General features: G+C 43.5%; 1 protein-coding gene across 1 annotated transcript in view; it reads left to right on the forward strand.

Annotated features, from left to right (window-relative positions):
* Positions 1 to 18,672, forward strand: part of STPG1 (sperm tail PG-rich repeat containing 1) — an 88,847-nt gene that overhangs the window by 23,127 nt on the left and 47,048 nt on the right. The window contains exons 2-5 of the mRNA XM_040421920.1: positions 8,530 to 8,628; positions 9,888 to 10,067; positions 11,178 to 11,289; positions 15,609 to 15,777. Coding sequence (XP_040277854.1) covers positions 8,530 to 8,628; positions 9,888 to 10,067; positions 11,178 to 11,289; positions 15,609 to 15,777 — 560 coding nt within the window. The remainder of the gene's footprint in view (positions 1 to 8,529; positions 8,629 to 9,887; positions 10,068 to 11,177; positions 11,290 to 15,608; positions 15,778 to 18,672) is intronic.

The following is an 18,672-nucleotide window of genomic DNA, read 5'->3' on the forward strand; positions in this document are numbered from 1 at the left end:
GTGCATTTTTTACAAAAACTGCTGCAGGGACTAATGTTAGAAACATACTGTTATGTAGTGCTGACATTAGCGCATCGCTAATGTCAGTCAGCTACATAACAGTATTTCTGGTGGTAGAAACCCTTTAAAGGGCATATCTCAGCAGAGATTTTAGTGGGATATCACTAGGATTGCTAGAACGAAGTGGGCACAGGGTGAGGAAGGCACTTTTCAACCGTGTCTCCTGTTAAGGGCTCATGCATACGACCGTGATCGGGCCAGGCAATGCAGTCCATCTGTTGAATCTCCCAGTGTCACGGTGCAGTGTGGTAAATACACTCCACACTGAACACAGAAGGGAAAGGAAAAGGTATTAGGCCTGGAACCTAGGAAAATGGTCACACCTAGAGAGTCCCTACGCCGAGCCCTGACTGCTATCAGTATGGATAGACCTTGATTGTGGGAATGTTCATACGCAGGAACCTAAGCCCAATCTCACCCTAACAGGGCCCTGCAGATAGTGTCAGGACACGGATGGCCTATTCCTTCCCATATGAAGGAATAGGAGACCCCCTCAGGCCTAATATCAGGATGTAGGGGTAAACAACACTTAACTTTCAGAAGTATGCAGACGAGCAGGAACTCAGAGAGAACCAACACCCGGACTTCCACAAACAAGGAGCTATCAACCGCATAGCATGATGGGTGAGGCCAGACTAAATAGAGGAGAAGGAATGACCACTTAAGCTACACCTGACACAAGCGGTGTGGTCATCCCCAGCAACAACACAGAAAGGTGAAACCAAAGAGGCTGTCAATCACGTGCAGCCAGTCTCCACGATCTTCTAGTCCCTGTTACAGGCAGGACCGTGATACCCAGGCCGACCGCGACTCCTCTGACCTGAACTGGCTGTATCATAGGAACTTATGATAAATTGCAATCAGATCTCTTGTACCGAATGGTGAGTTCAATACAATAGATCCACGATTAGGAATGATGCGTTCAGTTCAGGGGAGCCGTGGTGGGTCCGGGAGATCTGGCAGACACATGGTCCATGTTTCACGGGCTGATCACAGTTGTGTGCATAAGCCCTAATTATGGTTAGATTTTTTTGGAGATCCTGCATGAACGGACATGGGGCCAACGCTACTGTGTTATTCCGACAGGTGGAAAAGCACATTTAAAAACAAGGTAAAAGAGAGTAAAAAAAGACAAATGGTGAGGGTGACAACACAAAAATATACAGTGGGTATAAAAAGTTTACATACCCCTGTTAAAATGTCAGGTTTCTGTGCTGTAAAAAAAATGAAACAAAGATAAATCATTTGAGAACTTTTTCCACCTTTAATGTGACCTATAAACTGTACCACTCAATTGAAAAACAAACTGAAATCTTTTAGGTGAAGGGAAGAAAACAAAAATAAAATAATATGGGGATGTAGCTGTGTTCAGAGTTAAGCAATCACATTCAAAATCATGTTAAATAAGAGTCAGCATACACCTGCCATCATTTAAAGTGCCTCTGATTAACCCCAAATAAAGTTCAGCTGCTCTAGTTGGTCTTTCCTGATATTGTCTTAGTCGCATCCCACAGCAAAAGCCATGGTCCACAGAAAGCTTCCAAAGCATCAGAGGGATCTCATTGTTAAAAGGTATCAGTCAGGAGAAGGGTACAAAAGAATTTCCAAGGCATTAGATATACCATGGAACACAGTGAAGACAGTCATCATCAAGTGGAGAAAATATGGCACAACAGTGACATTACCAAGAACTGGACGTCCCTCCAAAATTGATGGAGCTGCAGGAATATCTGGCAAGTACTGGCTGTGTGGTACATGTGACAACAATCTCCTGTATTCTTCATATGTCTGGGCTATGGGGTAGAGTGGCAAGACGAAAGCCTTTTCTTACGAAGAAAAACATCCAAGCCAGGCTACGTTTTGCAAAAACACATCTGAAGTCTCCCAAAAGCATGTGGGAAAAGGTGTTGTGGTCTGATGAAACCAAGGTTGAACTTTTTGGCCATAATTCCAAAAGATATGTTTGGCGCAAAAACAACACTGCACATCACCAAAAGAACACCATACCCACAGTGAAGCATGGTGGTGGCAGCATCATGCTTTGGGGCTGTTTTTCTTCAGCTGGAACTGGGGCCTGAGTTAAGCTAGAGGGAATTATGAACAGTTCCAAATACCAGTCAATATTGGCACAAAACCTTCAGGCTTCTGCTAAAAAGCTGAACATGAAGAGGAACTTCATCTTTCAGCATGACAACGACCCAAAGCATACATCCAAATCAACAAAGGAATGGCTTCACCAGAAGAAGATTAAAGTTTTGTAATGGCCCAGCCAGAGCCCAGACCTGAATCCGATTAAAAATCTGTGGGGTGATCTGAAGAGGGCTGTGCACAGGAGATGCCCTCGCAATCTGACAGATTTGGAGTGTTTTTGCAAAGAAGAGTGGGTAAATCTTGCCAAGTCAAAATGTGCCATGCTGATAGACTCATACCCAAAAAGACTGAGTGCTGTAATAAAATCATCAGGTGCTTCAACAAAGTATTAGTTTAAGGGTGTGCACACTTATGCAACCATATTATTTTATTTTTATATTTTTTCTTCCCTCTACCTAAAAGATTTCAGTTTGTTTTTCAATTGAGTGGTACAGTTTATAGGTCACATTAAAAGGTGGAAAAAGTTCTGAAATGATTTATCTTTCTCTCCTTTTTTTTACAGCACAGAAACCTGACATTTTAACAGGGATGTGTAGACTTTTTATATCCACTGTATATAACAGACAAATTTTAGGGGTTGTCTGGCATAATTAAGAAACAAAAGGTAGGCAGCAGTGTGTTTTATTAAAACACCTTTTAAATGCCCTGCATTCTGGCACCAAGGCCAGAAGTGACAGGGACCCTTTCTTGGTCAGAAGAACATTGCAGCCAATCTGGCCTAAATGGTCACATGTGCAAGAACGGCATGCATCTGCTGGCACTCAGGAGCCACAATGTTAGAATGGATGGAGTTTTAAAAGGTAAGGAAGTGATTTTTTTGTTTTTTAAATGATTTTTATTTTTATTACACTGCTGCATGTCTTTTTTTCATTAATTATGCCGGGAAACAACTTTAATGGGGTTGTCTCACTTATGCAAGTAGCCTTTATTATTTAGGGGAAGTTAATACAATGCACTTAATAATGTATTGTTACTATCCATATTGCTTCCTTTGCTGGGTGGATACATTTTTCCATTACATAATGCACTGGTCGTTTCCATGGGTACGACCACCCTGCAATCCATAAAGCCTCATTCACACGTCAGTGTTCTCCACGGACAGCACACGTCCCCATTCATTTTAATGTGTGCATTCAGACATCAGTGTGTTAGCACCGTCCGTGGGTCAGTGTTTTTAGCACAGATGCATGCTCTGTTTTGTCCGTGTTCACGGATCCATCACGTCCATTATTGTCTATGGGTCCGTGAAAACCATCTGTGTTTCACGGATCATAAAAAAAAAAGAGATGCTTTGAAAATTATTTTTCAGCTGTTCAGTGTCAGTAAAACATGGATGCAACACGGATATCAAAAAACGGACACACGATCCTTCACGAATGCATTACTGACCACCTGCTCACGGATTTGAGCACGGACGTGTGAATAAGGCCTTAGTGGTGGTCATGCTTGCACACTATAGGCAAAAATGCCAGCCTTTCTGGTGGCCTGAACCGTGGGACCGCGCGTAGGCTAGTGCTTTTTCCTATAGTGTGCAAGCACGGCCACCGCTGCTGGGTTACAGGGTGGTCGTAACCATGGAAACGAGCAGTGTATAATGTGATGGAAAAATAAATCCAGCCAGCAAAGGATGCAATATGGACAATAATAATACATTAGTAAGTGCCTTGTATTAACTTTCTCTACATAATAAATGCTATTTACTGAAGTGAGACAACTCCTTTAAGGTTTTAACCAGTCCAGACAAAGATGTTGGCAAAATGCATGTGAATCGGGTGCTTGGTGGGTGAACTTTGGACTTTACTATTTTGTTCCAAATAACTTTAACCATTTGACACATGAACATCTGCAAATTGCCATTATTATATAGTATGAACCTTATTAATTGACTCCACTTTTCAGTGTGATTTATTTTATTGGCACTGTTGCCCAATACCTCCTTTACCTGCCATTTATTTATTGTCCTGCTCACCATCTGTCTTTCTTTAACTATACGTTTGTTGAACTAGTAAATATGAATTAATTATTATTTTATGTTGTCTCTATGATTTTTGGAAACTTGTTAAAGCATGCCATTATGTGCATCATTGATATAAATTTAGTGGAATACATGGTCTTGTTTAGTATAAGGCATATCCTAGGTTTTTATCCTATTATTCCCCTAAAATCACATAAGTGACATACACTTTTATAATGGAAGTCAGTGGTGTGACATTTTCCTAACACTCGGTAAAGGTTCATACATAAGGTTGTAATAAGGCTCCATTAACCAGCTGTATATATTTAAAGGCTTGGGCGGGTTTTGCATCCTGTACAATGAGATCAACAAAGCCTTTCCCAGTGCAAGTTTTAGGCTACTTTCACACTAGCGTTTTTACTGGATCCGGCAGGGTTCAGCAAAAACGCTTCCGTTACTGTTAATACAACCTCCTGCATCCTTTATGAACGGATCCGGTTGTATTATCTTTAACATTGCCAAAACAGATCCATCATGAACTCCATTGAAAGTCAATGCAGGACGGATCCGCTTTCTATTGTGGCAGAGAAAACTGATCCGTCCCCATTGACTTGCATTGGGGGTAATTCTGGATCCGTCTTGCTCCGCGTCCCAGGACTGAAAACAAACTACAACATGTTGCGGTTTTCTCTCCGGTATGGGAACGCAGCTAAACGAACGGAATGCATTTTGGAGCATTCCATTCTGTTCAGTTCAGTTTTGTCCCCATTGACAATTAATGGGGACAAAACGGAAGCGTTTTTTTCCGGTATTGAGCCCTTATGACGGATCTCAATACCAGAAAACCAAAACGTTAGTGTGAAAGTAGCCTTAGGCTTTTCTGATTCTGTCCTAGTGTTGTAGTGTGGTCAGGTGCACAAAGCCATAGGGATAACTATAGGTTAAAGTGGATCTGTCAGCTAAATGCACTGCCTGTCCAAAAAAAAAGTCACCACCTGGATTTAACTAAGCAAATAGTATTGAGCCTCCTATTGGATAATTACTGCATGGGAGGTTATCTTTCAGCTGTCAACAAGTTATTTAACCCCAACTGGTGCAATGAGTTGCTTCTCATTTCTTAAACAACCATGTCGAAAGACACATCTCGTGGTCTTGGAAAAGATGTTAGTCTGTTTGAGAAGGGTCAAATCATTGGCATGCATCAAGCAGAGAAAACATCTAAGGAGATTGCAGAAACTACTAAAGTTGGGTTAAGAACTGTCCAACTCATTATTAAAAACTGGAAGGATAGTGCGGACCCATCGTATTCGAGGAAGAAATGTGTCGGGGAAAAAATCCTGAATGATCGTGGTCGCCGATCACTTAAATGTTTGGTGAAATCAAATCGAAGAAAAACAACAGTAGAACTCAGGGCTATGTTTAATAGTGAAAGTAAGTGCATTTCTACATGCACAATGCGAAGGGAACTCAAGGGATTGGGACTGAACGTCTGTGTAGCCGTAAGAAAACCACTAATCAGTGAGGCAAACCAGAAAAAAGTCTTCAATTTGCTAGGGAGCATAAAGATTGGACTCTGGAGCAATGGAAGAAGGTGATGTGGTCTGATGAGTCCAGATTTACCCTGTTCCAGAGTGATGGGCGCATCAGGGTAAGAAGAGAGGCAGATGAAGTGATGCACCCATCATGCCTAGTGCCTACTGTACAACTCTGTGGGGGCAGTGCTATGATCTGGGGTTGCTGTAGTTGGTCAGGTCTAGGTTCAGCAACAGTATGTGCTCCAAGAATGAGGTCAGCTGCCTACCTGAACATACTGAATGACCAGGTTATTCCATTAATGGATTTTTTTCTTCCCTGTTTGCACGGGCATATTCCAAGATGACAATGCCAGGATCCATCGGGCTCAAATTGTGAAAGAGTGGTTCAGGGAGCATGAGACATCATTTTCACACATGGATTGGCCACCACAGAGTCCAGACCTTAACCCCTTTGAGAATCTTTATTTTTATTTTTTTTGGTGGCGACTTTTTTTTTTGGACAGGCAGAGTATGTTGCCCTGTGTTAGGCAGTGTAGTACAGCTTCAGGCAGGGGCTGATTGGGAATGTACAGTGGCCCTGGAAAAAAAACCTAAAAGTGGCCCCATATTGTAGGTTGGTCCAAACTGACAGTAGGCAAGGCCAGTAATACTGTAGTGCTGAACAAAATAACAGTGCACAGTGCAGCTAAAATACTGCCGCCCACGCCAAAGTATGAAGCTGTATCATCATCCTGAGGACGGCAATATAGTTAAATTCAGGAGGTCACCTGCAGCTGCTGTCCACTTGCATAAGTGCCTGACGCTCCTACATTAATTAATGCTGAAAGCATTAGCTCTTTATGTACCTGGCTGGCGACCATGAGGAGGTCTTGGGCAGCTCCCTGGGCATTGGCCCACAGGGAAATTTCCCTGTAGGGTTTATGGGCAGTCCGCCCCTGGCTATAGGTCTTTATAACCGTTAACAAAAACGGCACAGCTTAATATGTAAAACACTTTTGGGGAGATTTGTTACTTTTGTGGTGTAAAAAATAATGGTGTACACCATATTTGCCATAAGCTCACCGGATTTACTATAATTCACACCAGAAACTAGTGTACATTTAAATCTCTGGTGCACAGAGGGGCAAAACTGCACCTAGTTTAGAGCATACTGCTTAAGAAATGAGTTGTGTTTTTCTCCAGCTCACAGGAGATCAATACTGGCATAGGAAACACCAGTCTTGATAAATCTCACCTTTTGTACCGTCTGTCAGATCAGATCAATGAAAAAATGCAGCAGGCTGATAATTTAGAGTTTGCTGTATTCAGGAGGGGAGCGCTCCTCGCCTCCCTCTAGTGAATGATTAACTTCTCTATTCACATATACAAAGCAGCTCTCAGTCAACACCATGAGTCTGGCATATGATAACTATGAATTCACTCGATTCTTTTATCAATCCCATTAGCCGAATGACACAGATTTTTTTTGAATAGGGCGGAATATTCTGCTGACTGATCTGCTCTAATCTCTGAACATACTACTTGCTTTTTGTTATGTAGTCTGCCAAATTAGATTGAAATCGAAACACAGACGTAAGTGTGTATATGTATGTACGTAATGGTATGTGTGTGTGTGTATATATATATATATATATATATAATTTGAGAAAAAATGAAAAAGTTTCTTTATTGTTGAACTGAAACTTTGCAGATTTACGTAGAGGCCTCTGCATGGCTGAGATGCGGCCAAGGTGTAGCAGAAAACCCCAAATCTGTGTGATTTAAAAATGAAATCATGTATTGTCTGGCTGTTAATTGTTAATGCCCACAATACTTTAGGCAAGCCGCGTACACATTGCCAACGGTTTAGGATCTTGGCTGCAACCCAGCTGCGGCTTGGCCATGCAGCGGCCATTTCATGGGACACCACCCTGAAGTAAATGGATGGCATATCTCTAGTATATGTTATCAATGTCAGATACTGAAGGTGCAGGTCCTATTTCTGGGACCCCCTCCTGTCTCCAGAACGGGGCCCTCTGAAGTGAAAGGAGAGAAGCCACCCTCCATTCAGCACTATGGAAGTTTTGAAAATGGCTGTGCACCGGTTTGGCTATTACTAGCAGTCCCATAGCAGTGAATGGAGAGTTGGCATGCGCAGTGTGCTCTCCTTTTTTTTTTTTTACCACTGTGGGATTTGCCAAAAATGGCAGAACATGTTTCTTGGCTATTTTCGCAACTCCCTGTTCTGGAGATGGGAGCAGGTACCAGAAGTGGAATCTCCACCTATCTGACATTGATGGTATATCCTAGAGATATGCCATCAATGTCTGAGATGGGAATACCCCTTTAAGGAGGTGCCATAACCTCCCCAGACACATCTGTTTTAGTAACTACTTCCTTTCCCAATTCTGGAGCACTTATTACTGTATTGTACAATTCCTTTATTATACTTGCTAGAAGTTATGAATAAATTACTAGCCGTTTTCAAGGAAGGCCCAGATTGGTTTTACCAGTTGGAATGTCCCTGCACAGTCTGATTCTGTCCAATCAGTGCTGCCAGTGCCCAGCGGGGTTCTCAGGGAATATATAAGAAACCCTAAAGTGACAGCATTAGGCATGCTTACACATTCTAAGATGCACTTCAGTTCCAAAATGGTGGAACATTTGTACATAGCAGCCTTGTGTGATACTGTATGTTAGAATAAATATTGTAAATTTATATTGATTCTATATAAAGACGTATGAGCAAGTTTACAGCCCTTATAATAGCTTAGTATTGTTGTGTCAGATATTTTTTACTTTTTTTCTGAAAGCAACTAAATTAGACACGTGAATCCTTCTCTCTGTCAGAATGAAAATCCAGGCCCGGGATCGTACAATGTTGGAAAAGGACCAAATGCTGACAGTGTTTCATTATCATCTAAAGGGACGGGAGGATTTCCATCAAGGGTAAAACACACGTCTAAATAATTTGGACTCTGCTGGAAAGCATTTTCTAGGATCAGCTGTCTATACTTTGCTACTTCATAGAAAGAAAATCTGAAAAGGCAATAAACTGTTAAGTTTTGTTTTTAAAGTATAACTATTCATATATCATACCCCCCAATTTATTGGACATGGTGTATTGCAATAGGTCCAAATATCTGTCTCTATGTCCGACAATACTTGGTTGGCACACTCATGGACAACAAGGTCGACCTCCCCAAAGAGAACTACTTGACTGCCAGGAAAGGATGATGGGCCTCATTCATTTCTTACATGAGTTTTTCGAGTGTTTTATTCTGATGACCTATCCTCAGGATAGGCCATCAGTATCTCATTGGTGGGGGTCTGACTCTTGGCACCCCCGCCGATCAACTTTTTGAAGTGGCTGCTGTGGTCCATTGAGCAACACGGCCTTCTCGCAGCTTACTGAGGACCGTGCCGTCCATTGGATACTGGCTGTGCTTGCAGTTCGTGTGAATGGAACTGAGCTGAGCTTAGGCCATGTGACCGATGAACGGGACATCACCGGCTTAGAAAGAGGCCGCAGCACTCATCACAGCGCTGTGGTCTCCTTAAACAGCTGAATGATGGGGGTGCTGTGAGTCGGACCTCCACCGATCAGACACTGATGACCTATCCCCAGGATCAGTCATCAATATAAAACACTTGGAAAACCTCTTTAAACTGCTTTGGCAAAATGAAATCTGCACTCTGTTTGGTTGCTATGGGCAAAGGCAGTTTTGATGAATGACCTCCAGTAAGCATTAGGCCTCATGCACACAACCGTATTTTGGGTCTATGTCCAATCTGCATTTGCAATCTGACCCCTTCATTTCTCTGAGTGCGCAAAAAATGTGGACAGGACACAGATGCCATTCGTGTGCCGTTCTGCAAATTATAGAACAGGACCTATTGTACATTTTGCGTACAAGAATAGGCATTTTTATAACAAAATTGCGACATTTACACGAACAGTATGTGTATTTTGCGGATCCACAGTTTGCACACCACAAAGCGGATAAGATTGTGCGTATGAGGCCTTATGCTTTACAAACCACTCAAGAGAAATGTTATCCAGCCAGGTATACGGTGACATCTGTCACCCCTAGGCTTCCATTGTAAAGAACAAATACTGTGCGGCATACGTCTTTTACTGGTTATCATATGTCTTGTGTCATTACAAACAATGGTATATGTTTATAACAGCTATTCCATCGCTTTAGGTATCGAGAAATTCGCGTGTTAGGGCAGCGCGCAGTCCGGCCCCTAATTCTTACTACATACAAGGTTCATTGCCCTCAAAGAAGGATTTTAACAAGAGTAACTCCAGTATGTTTCATCAGCCTGTTGCTCTCAAGGTGGAGGATACAAAACATAAGACACCAGCTCCAAATCAGTACGATGTAAGTGGAACACCTTTTTGCGTGATTTTATTTTTTGTTTATTAAAACTTCCATTAAGCGCTGTGTGTTGTTCACACCATTCTTTAATATCTTGTTCCACTTGCTGTCACTTGTCCTTACCACTCATTAAATGAATTCCTAATCCATTATGTATTGTATAATAATAAGTGTTAAGTGTTCTTTCATATATACTGTATTGCACATATACTATAATCACAAGACCGTTTCAGTGTAGCATCGGGTTCTCCTGTTTGTAGTAGGCCACATGCAGTGCTCTTTTGCTGCATGATCACTATAAAAAGTTTTGCAGAATTTGCAGTGCACTATTAGCTAATTATCCTACTTTAAGACTATATGAAACCCTATCTTGAGTGTTATCCTTGAACACTATTTTGGTTTTTTTAACCTGTATAGGATTACCTATACCTGGCGCATGTGCATCATGCTACTAAAGCCAGGACAGTACACCGTGCTTCTCTGCACATGCAGTAGAAGTAGACCACTACAGCGCATGCACACAATTTTGGCCAGGCTTGCCATGGCATTCTTCACCTCCATGGACGTCAGTCAAGCCTGGCCAGGTGGGATAAAGGTGCAAACACCCTGACTTCTCTCAGCAGCATCTCTACCATTTTGGCTTTAAAAAGCTACTGTATAAGACACCTTTGAAAACTGGGACTGGTGGCAGTTTGGGGTTATCAGCATCCTCTCGATAGGTCATCAGTATCTGATTGGTGGGGTCCAATGCCTGGGACCCCTGCCGATCAGCTGTGGAGGCTCCGGTGATCGAGTGAGCTCTGCAGCCTTCTCCAAGCTGAACAAGCACAGCGCCATACTTTGGACAGAGACTGTGCTTGGTCGCTGCTCAGCTTTATTTACCTTGAATGGGGCTGACCTTTGATTAGGCCATGTGACCCATGAATGTGACGTCACTGGCCTAGGAAAAGCTGCAACACTCACAGGAGTGCCGCGTCCTTCTCAAGCAGCTGATTTGTGGGGGTCCCTGGTGTCAGACCCCCACCAATCAGATGCTGATTACTTATCCAAAAGATAGCTTATCAGTTAAAAAGTCTTGGAAAACCTCCTTTAATTTTTTTTATTTTTTTTCAGGTATCTCAAAATTTTTGCCATCCAAATAATAATGTATCTGCACATGCAGCTTTTGTCTCAGGAACCAAGCGGGATTCTGTACAGCTGAAAACTTTGAAAGGACCTTCACCTTGTAAGTTCTGATGGGGTAAAGACATTTTTGCCATAACAGAAAGTTATCATATTGCTAGAATAGCGATTGGTGGAGATCCGGCTGGCAAGACCCCTATCTATCCAGAGTGTTGGGGCCACAGCTGCAGAGGATTGATGCAGAGCTTAAGGGCTCATTCACACGAACGTAGATCGTCCGTGCCTGTATTGCGACCCATTAACTTGAATGGATCCGTAATCTGCAAGATACAGTGCAGAGCGGAGGCAGGGTCAGAAGTCCATGAAAGCACTATGAAGCTCCTCTGTGGGCTTTTGGGTCCGTGCCATCGCATTGCAAAATATAGCACATGTCCTATCTTTTGCTGTATATTGCGGATCGTGGACCCATTAAAGTAAATGGGTCTGCGCCACAATGGGATTCACACAGCCAATGCCTGTGCATTGCGGATCGCAATTTGCAGTCCACAGCATGGGCACAGATGGTCTACAGTCATGTGAATGAGCCCTGACACACCAAGAAGGATTCGTTGGAATGAGACTTTCTCTGTGTGAACGTTCTGATAATATACGGAAGTGATTACAATATTAGAGCGAAAGGAAAGTGTATTTGGGTAAACTGTACAAGTAAAAGGAGGCTCTAGTTCCCTGTTGGCCACCTCTAGCCTGGGTACAAGATGACATATAGATGGGCATGGAGGCATGTAGGTTTCTTATGGTATCCTGCAGCACATTTGCCCAAAGACGCAACTGGTTCTGTAGATCCTGCACACTCGTAGGATACTAAATCTGGCGTCCCAGATGGTCCAATAAATGTTAGATTAGGGATAAATCTAGAGACCATCTGGATCATGATCACTATATGTTTATGCCCTCATGTAACCACTGCTCCAAAAACCTCCTAACAGTTAGGTCAGAACAGCCTAGCTCGCTGAGAATTTATTAAAATGACCATCCTGCTTCTCTCAGTTCAACTATGCACCTCCTATTAAAGTCTGTCAACTGGGAAAAATGTCTGAATGTGTTGCAGAGGAATATCTAGCAGTCAGCAGTCTCTCTTCAAGAGGTACACTACCCAAAAGAAGCCTCTGAGAGTGTTTTTATAGGTCAGCGGAGGAAGCACTTTTGTGCCCTCTTGTGGCAAGACCCTTTGTATGCTCAAACCACAACTGTAATCATTTACATATATGTTTGAGACAAAACTACATGCTGAGTTTTGCAGCAATCCGACATTTCTATCAGGCCTCATGCACACGACCGTATTTTTTTGCGGTCCGCAAAAACGGGTTCCGTTTTGCCGCGATCCGTGACCGTTTTTTCGTCCGTGGGTCTTCCTTGATTTTTGGAGGATCCACGGACATGAAAAAAAAGTCGTTTTGGTGTCCGCCTGGCCGTGCGGAGCCAAACGGATCCGTCCTGAATTACAATGCAAGTCAATGGGGACGGATCCGTTTGACGTTGACACAATATGGTGCAATTTCAAACGGATCCGTCCCCCATTGACTTTCAATGTAAAGTCAGGAGTTAATATACCATCGGATCTGAGTTTTCTCCAATCCGATGGTATATTTTAACTTGAAGCATCCCCATTACCATAGGAACGCCTCTATGTTAGAATATACCGTCGGATTTGAGTTACATCGTGAAACTCAAATCCGACAGTATATTCTAACACAGAGGCGTTCCCATGGTGATGGGGACGCTTCAGGTTAGAATATACTAAAAGAACTGTGTACATGACTGCCCCCTGCTGCGATGTCTGCGTCCGGCCGGGAGCTCCTCCTACTGGTAAGTGACATGACCTGTCACTTACCAGTAGGAGGACCTCCCGGCCGGACGCAGACATCGCAGCTCACAGGTAAGTATAATGGTTCTACAAATTGCTAAGTAACCATGGCAACCGGGACTGCAGTAGCGTCCTGGTTGCCATGGTTACCGATCGAAGCCCCAGCGATTAAACTGGGACTCCGATCGGTACACTCCGCTGCCACCAATGATAGGGGGGGAGATTTTAATTAGGAGGGGGAGGGAGGGGAGAAGGCCCACTGGCCACCAACGAGTTAACTACAGGGGAGGGAGGGGGGGGCCAACTGGCCACCAACGAGTTAACTACAGGGGATGGAGGGGGGCCGGCCGCACTGGCCACCAATGAGTTAACTACAGGGGAGGGAGGGGGGCCCACTGGCCACCAATGAGTTAACTACAGGGGAGGGGGGGGGGGGCCGGCCGCACTGGCCACCAATGAGTTAACTACAGGGGGGGCCCACTGGCCACCAATGAGTTAACTACAGGGGAGGGAGGGGGGGGCCGGCCGCACTGGCCACCAATGTGTTAACTACAGGGGGGGGCTGCCCCCTGCTGCCTGGCAGCACCTGCCAGGCAGCAGGGGGCAGTGATGTACACAGTTCTTTTAGTATATTCTAACCTGAAGCGTCCCCATCACCATGGGAACGCCTCTGTGTTAGAATATACTGTCGGTTCTGAGTTTTCACGAAGTGAAAACTCAGCTATGAAAAAGCTTTTATGCAGACGGATCTTCGGATCCGTCTGTATAAAAACTAACCTACGGCCACGGATCACGGACACGGATGCCAATCTTGTGTGCATCCGTGTTCTTTCACGGACGCATTGACTTGAATGGGTCCGTGAACCGTTGTCCGTCAAAAAACGGATACACGGATCACAGTCTCGGCTGCAAAACGGTGCATTTTCCGATTTTTCCACGGACCCATTGAAAGTCAATGGGTCCGCGAAAAAAAATGGAAAACGGCACAACGGCCACGGATGCACACAACAGTCGTGTGCATGAGGCCTCAGGGTGCGTTATTTTTTTATATTTTTTTGCAATGCTTTTTTAAACAGACGTCAGGCGTGGTGACTGGTCCTCTTTAAAGGCATCTTGTTATGATGACAGATCTGCTGGCCTGTTATACCCAATAGTACACTAAAAGTATTGTGCCATTTGGTAGAACATCCTAAATATCATGGTTCATTGTAATATGCAGGGTTATTTCCACCTCATAGAGTGATGGGATATTACTAGAACATGCCATTACTTTGTGATTGGTCGAGGTCTGACATCCATCGCTCCTGAGAATGAAGATGATGTTAACCTTTAAAAGGGGTTATCCCATAACTAATGTAAAAAATGAAAATCAGACATCATATAGTACATGATGATCTCTTTCTAAAAAAACTAGACCCAAACTGGTAACTCACATTGATCCAGAGATCTCCCCATTCATTGATCTGCTAGATTTATATCAAGCTGGCAGCTCCAGGGGAGTGTCTTTTCGGCTCCAGCTCAGGGGGCGTGTCCATGCTCTCCCTATCACAGCTCAGGAGGCGTGTCTCAGCTCTCCCTATCACAGCTCAGGAGGCGTGTCTCAGCTCTCCCTATCACAGCTCAGGAGGCATTTGAATGATGAAACTGAGCATGTGTGGCCATCCCAGTGAGCAGGACAAAGAAATGAGAACAAAAAACAAACAGCAGCTGGCGATATACAGATACATATTATTGAATAACCCAGCGGCTATGCCACATTTTTAATTTAAGGAGGACACCATATTCTGAAGACAGATCTGCTTCAATGGCAATGTTTGGATTTCTAGAAATAAAGTAATTTAAAAAGGGTCAGTGTTTTTATGATAATCGAAAGTTTACATCGGGTAAGATTAGATGCTTTTCTAGAAAAAGGCATTACATTATGTTACAAGTAGGTGGTTGCATAAGAACAAATTGATTTCTTTTCTATGAATTGGTAATCTACAGATTTACCGTTGGAAAGGTTACGTTAAAGGGGTATTCCAGACATATTAAGTCATTCCCATATCCACAGGACTAGTAACTATTAGTTCGGTGGGCGTCCTACCGCTTGGACCCCTACTAATCAGGAGAGAAGGGGTCCCGTACCCCATGGAGCCCCCTGAAATGAATGGAGCAGCCGGTCGGGCATGCGCACAGTGCTCTCCTATCTCCGGAACTCCCATAGGCTGCGCCGCATGCCTGACCAGCTGCTACGTTCATTTCGGGGGGCTCCATGGGGTAATGGTCCCCCGCTCACGTGATTAGTGGGGGTCCCAGTGGTAGAACCCCCACCAGTGAAATAGTTATCCACAGGATAGGGGATAACTTATTATAGCTGATGGATGTATGTATGTACTCTAGTTACTAACGTGATACAGGTAACAGGGCGTCTATGAACATTTACATTTTTTGTTTTCCTTACATAAAACTATCAATCTTCACCATTGTTGTAGAATGTTGTATTTTACAAGTGTCAGTGGCACCAAACCTGACATTCATACTTAAGCCCTTCATAATTGAACAATATGTCATTTTAGGTCACTACACAATAAATTACTCTCTAGTTAAAGAATCTCCAAAGGTCCTGGTTTCATGCTTCAAGTCAAAGACTGCAAGGGATGGTATGAACATGACCTCAGATTTCCCTGGGCCAACCAGCTATGACCCATATGGATCTCCTGAAACAATAAAGAAGACTGTTTTTCCGTAAGTTATAGGATAGCTGTCTATCTATCCTATGTAATCTGTCTATCTAATCTGTATATCTAATTTGTCTGTCTATCTATCTATCAAGTTTACAGTAATATCCATTGCAGAAAGCTGTAAGGGTCTTACAGATTCAAGAAAACACAATAGGAGTAATGTATTATAATCGCCTGGTGTAAATTTATGCACACGTGGTGTTTGCACACCACCCTCTCCAGTTTCTGAAAAGAGAGGGGTTAAAGGACGAGGCAGGGGCGCGGTGTGGGCAGGCCATCGACTGATGTAAATGACGACTGAATTCTACTCCAGATAAGAACTGGAGTAGATTTCAGTCTAGGTGCACGGACTGCTGGAGGAATTGCCTAATTAAGGCATGTGCCTCGTCAGAAATTAGGCACATCCTCCAGCAGCGCAGGGGATATCCTAGACTGGCGTAAAATGCTGACCCCCAATCTCTCTTTTACGAGATATAAAATACAACAGTCCCCAAGGGGGAAAACAATTACATGGAAAGGCACACACGCCGATCTCCTGGAAGTCCAGCAAATACATTGTTCGCATATATAGTGTAACTATGGGCAAGACCCATTAATACAGTCGTGTATATATATAATCCAATGTGCGATCTCCCCAGGTCATATAGACGGTACTGGAATCTAGTTACGACGCCCACTCACTCACTCATTCATATGTCTGAGCAATCCGTTGTCCCACTCGGATTTGTCCTCAAGCCATACCCTGGGCATGCACCCACACTCCCCAAATCTTATTGAAACGATCGGGCACTCCTCTGGCCGCATACAGTCAGGTCCATAAATATTGGGACATCGGCACAATTCTAACATTTTTGGCTCTATACACCACCACCATGGATTTTAAATGAAATGAACAAGATGTCCTTTAACTGCAGACTGTCAGCTTTAATTTGAGGGTATTTACATCCAAATCAGGTGAATGGTGTAGGAATTACAACGGTTTGCATATGTGCCTCCCACTTGTTAAGGGGCCAAAAGTAATGGGACATAATAATAATCATAAATCAAACTTTCACTTTTTAATACTTGGTTGCAAATCCTTTGCAGTCAATTACAGCCTGAAGTCTGGAACGCATAGACATCACCAGACGCTGGGTTTCATCCCTGGTGATGCTCTGCAAGGCCTCTACTGCAACTGTCTTCAGTTCTTGCTTGTTCTTGGGGCCTTTTCCCTTCAGTTTTGTCTTCAGCAATTGAAATGCATGCTCAATCGGATTCAGGTCAGGTGATTGACTTGGCCATTCCATAACATTCCACTTCTTTCCCTTAAAAAACTCTCTGGTTTCTTTTGCAGTATGCTTTGGGTCATTGTCCATCTGCACTGTGAAGCGCCGTCCAATGAGTTCTGAAGCATTTGGCTGAATATGAGCAGATAAAATTGCTCGAAACACTTCAGAATTCAACCTGCTGCTTTTGTCAGCAGTCACATCATCAATAAATACAAGAGAACCAGTTCAATTGGCAGCCATACATGCCCATGTCATGACACTACCACCACCATGCTTCACTGATGAGGTGGTACAAGTTGATCTTGGTCTCATCTGTCCATAGGATGTTGTTCCAGAACTGTGAAGGCTTTTTTAGATGTCATTTGGCAAACTCTAATCTGGCCTTCCTGTTTTTGAGGCTCACCAATGGTTTACATCTTGTGGTGAACCCTCTGTATTCACTCTGGTAAAGTCTTCTCTTGATTGTTGACTTTGACACACATACACCTACCTCCTGGAGAGTGTTCTTGATCTGGCCAACTGTTATGAAGGGTGTTTTCTTCACCAGGGAAAGAATTCTTCGGTCATCCACCACAGTTGTTTTCCGTGGTCTTCCGGATCTTTTGGTGTTGCTGAGCTCACCGATGCGTTCCTTCTTTTTAAGAATGTTCCAAACAGTTGTTTTGGCCACTCTTAATGTTTTTGCTATCTCTCTGATCGGTTTGTTTTGTTTTTTCAGCCTAATGAAGGCTTGCTTCACTGATAGTGACAGCTCTTTGGATCTCATCTTGAGAGTTGACAGCAACAGATTCCGAATGCAAATAGCACACATGAAATGATCTCTGGACCTTTTATCTGCTGATTGTAATTGGGATAATGAGGGAATAACACACACCTGGACATGGAACAGCTGAGAAGCCAATTGTCCCATTACTTTTGGTCCCTTAACAAGTGGGAGGCACATATGCAAACTGTTGTAATTCCTACACCGTTCACCTGATTTGCATGTAAATACCCTCAAATTAAAGCTGACAGTCTGCAGTTAAAGCACATCTTGTTCGTTTCATTTCAAATCCATTGTGGTGGTGTATAGAGCCAAAAAAAATTGAATTGTGTTAATGTCCCAATATTTATGGACCTGACTGTACGTCAGTTTATACATCCGAAGATCCGTATTTATAAGTTGTGACTACTTTTCAATTGTCGGGTGCTTAGGAGGTTTCCAATTCAACAGAATTGTTTTCCGACTATGAAACATCAACAGCCGGAGCAATTTCCTGCCATATTTAGTGAGAATCACCTCTGATATCAGGCCCAACAAGCATATCATAGGTGCGCATATCCCCGGGAGACCCAATTTTATGTTAATGAAACGACATACCCCACCCCAGTACGACTGCACAACAGGGCACAGCCATATCATATGGTATAGGGACCCTCTTAATTCCCCGCAGCGCGAGCATGAAGGATCCGGTATTTGACGCATGTAGTACAGGCGTACTGGGGTCAGGTATACTCTGTGTATCCACTTGATCTGGATAAGCTGGTCACGGGCGCTTATAACCCATGACCGCCATACAGATCGTAACTCCTCCAGATGAGACACCTCCAATTCAGGGATATCCTCAGCTCAGCTCCCAAACGAATGCTGG

Source organism: Bufo bufo, chromosome 3 (genome assembly GCF_905171765.1).
Source record: "Bufo bufo chromosome 3, aBufBuf1.1, whole genome shotgun sequence".
Taxonomy (NCBI): domain Eukaryota; kingdom Metazoa; phylum Chordata; class Amphibia; order Anura; family Bufonidae; genus Bufo; species Bufo bufo.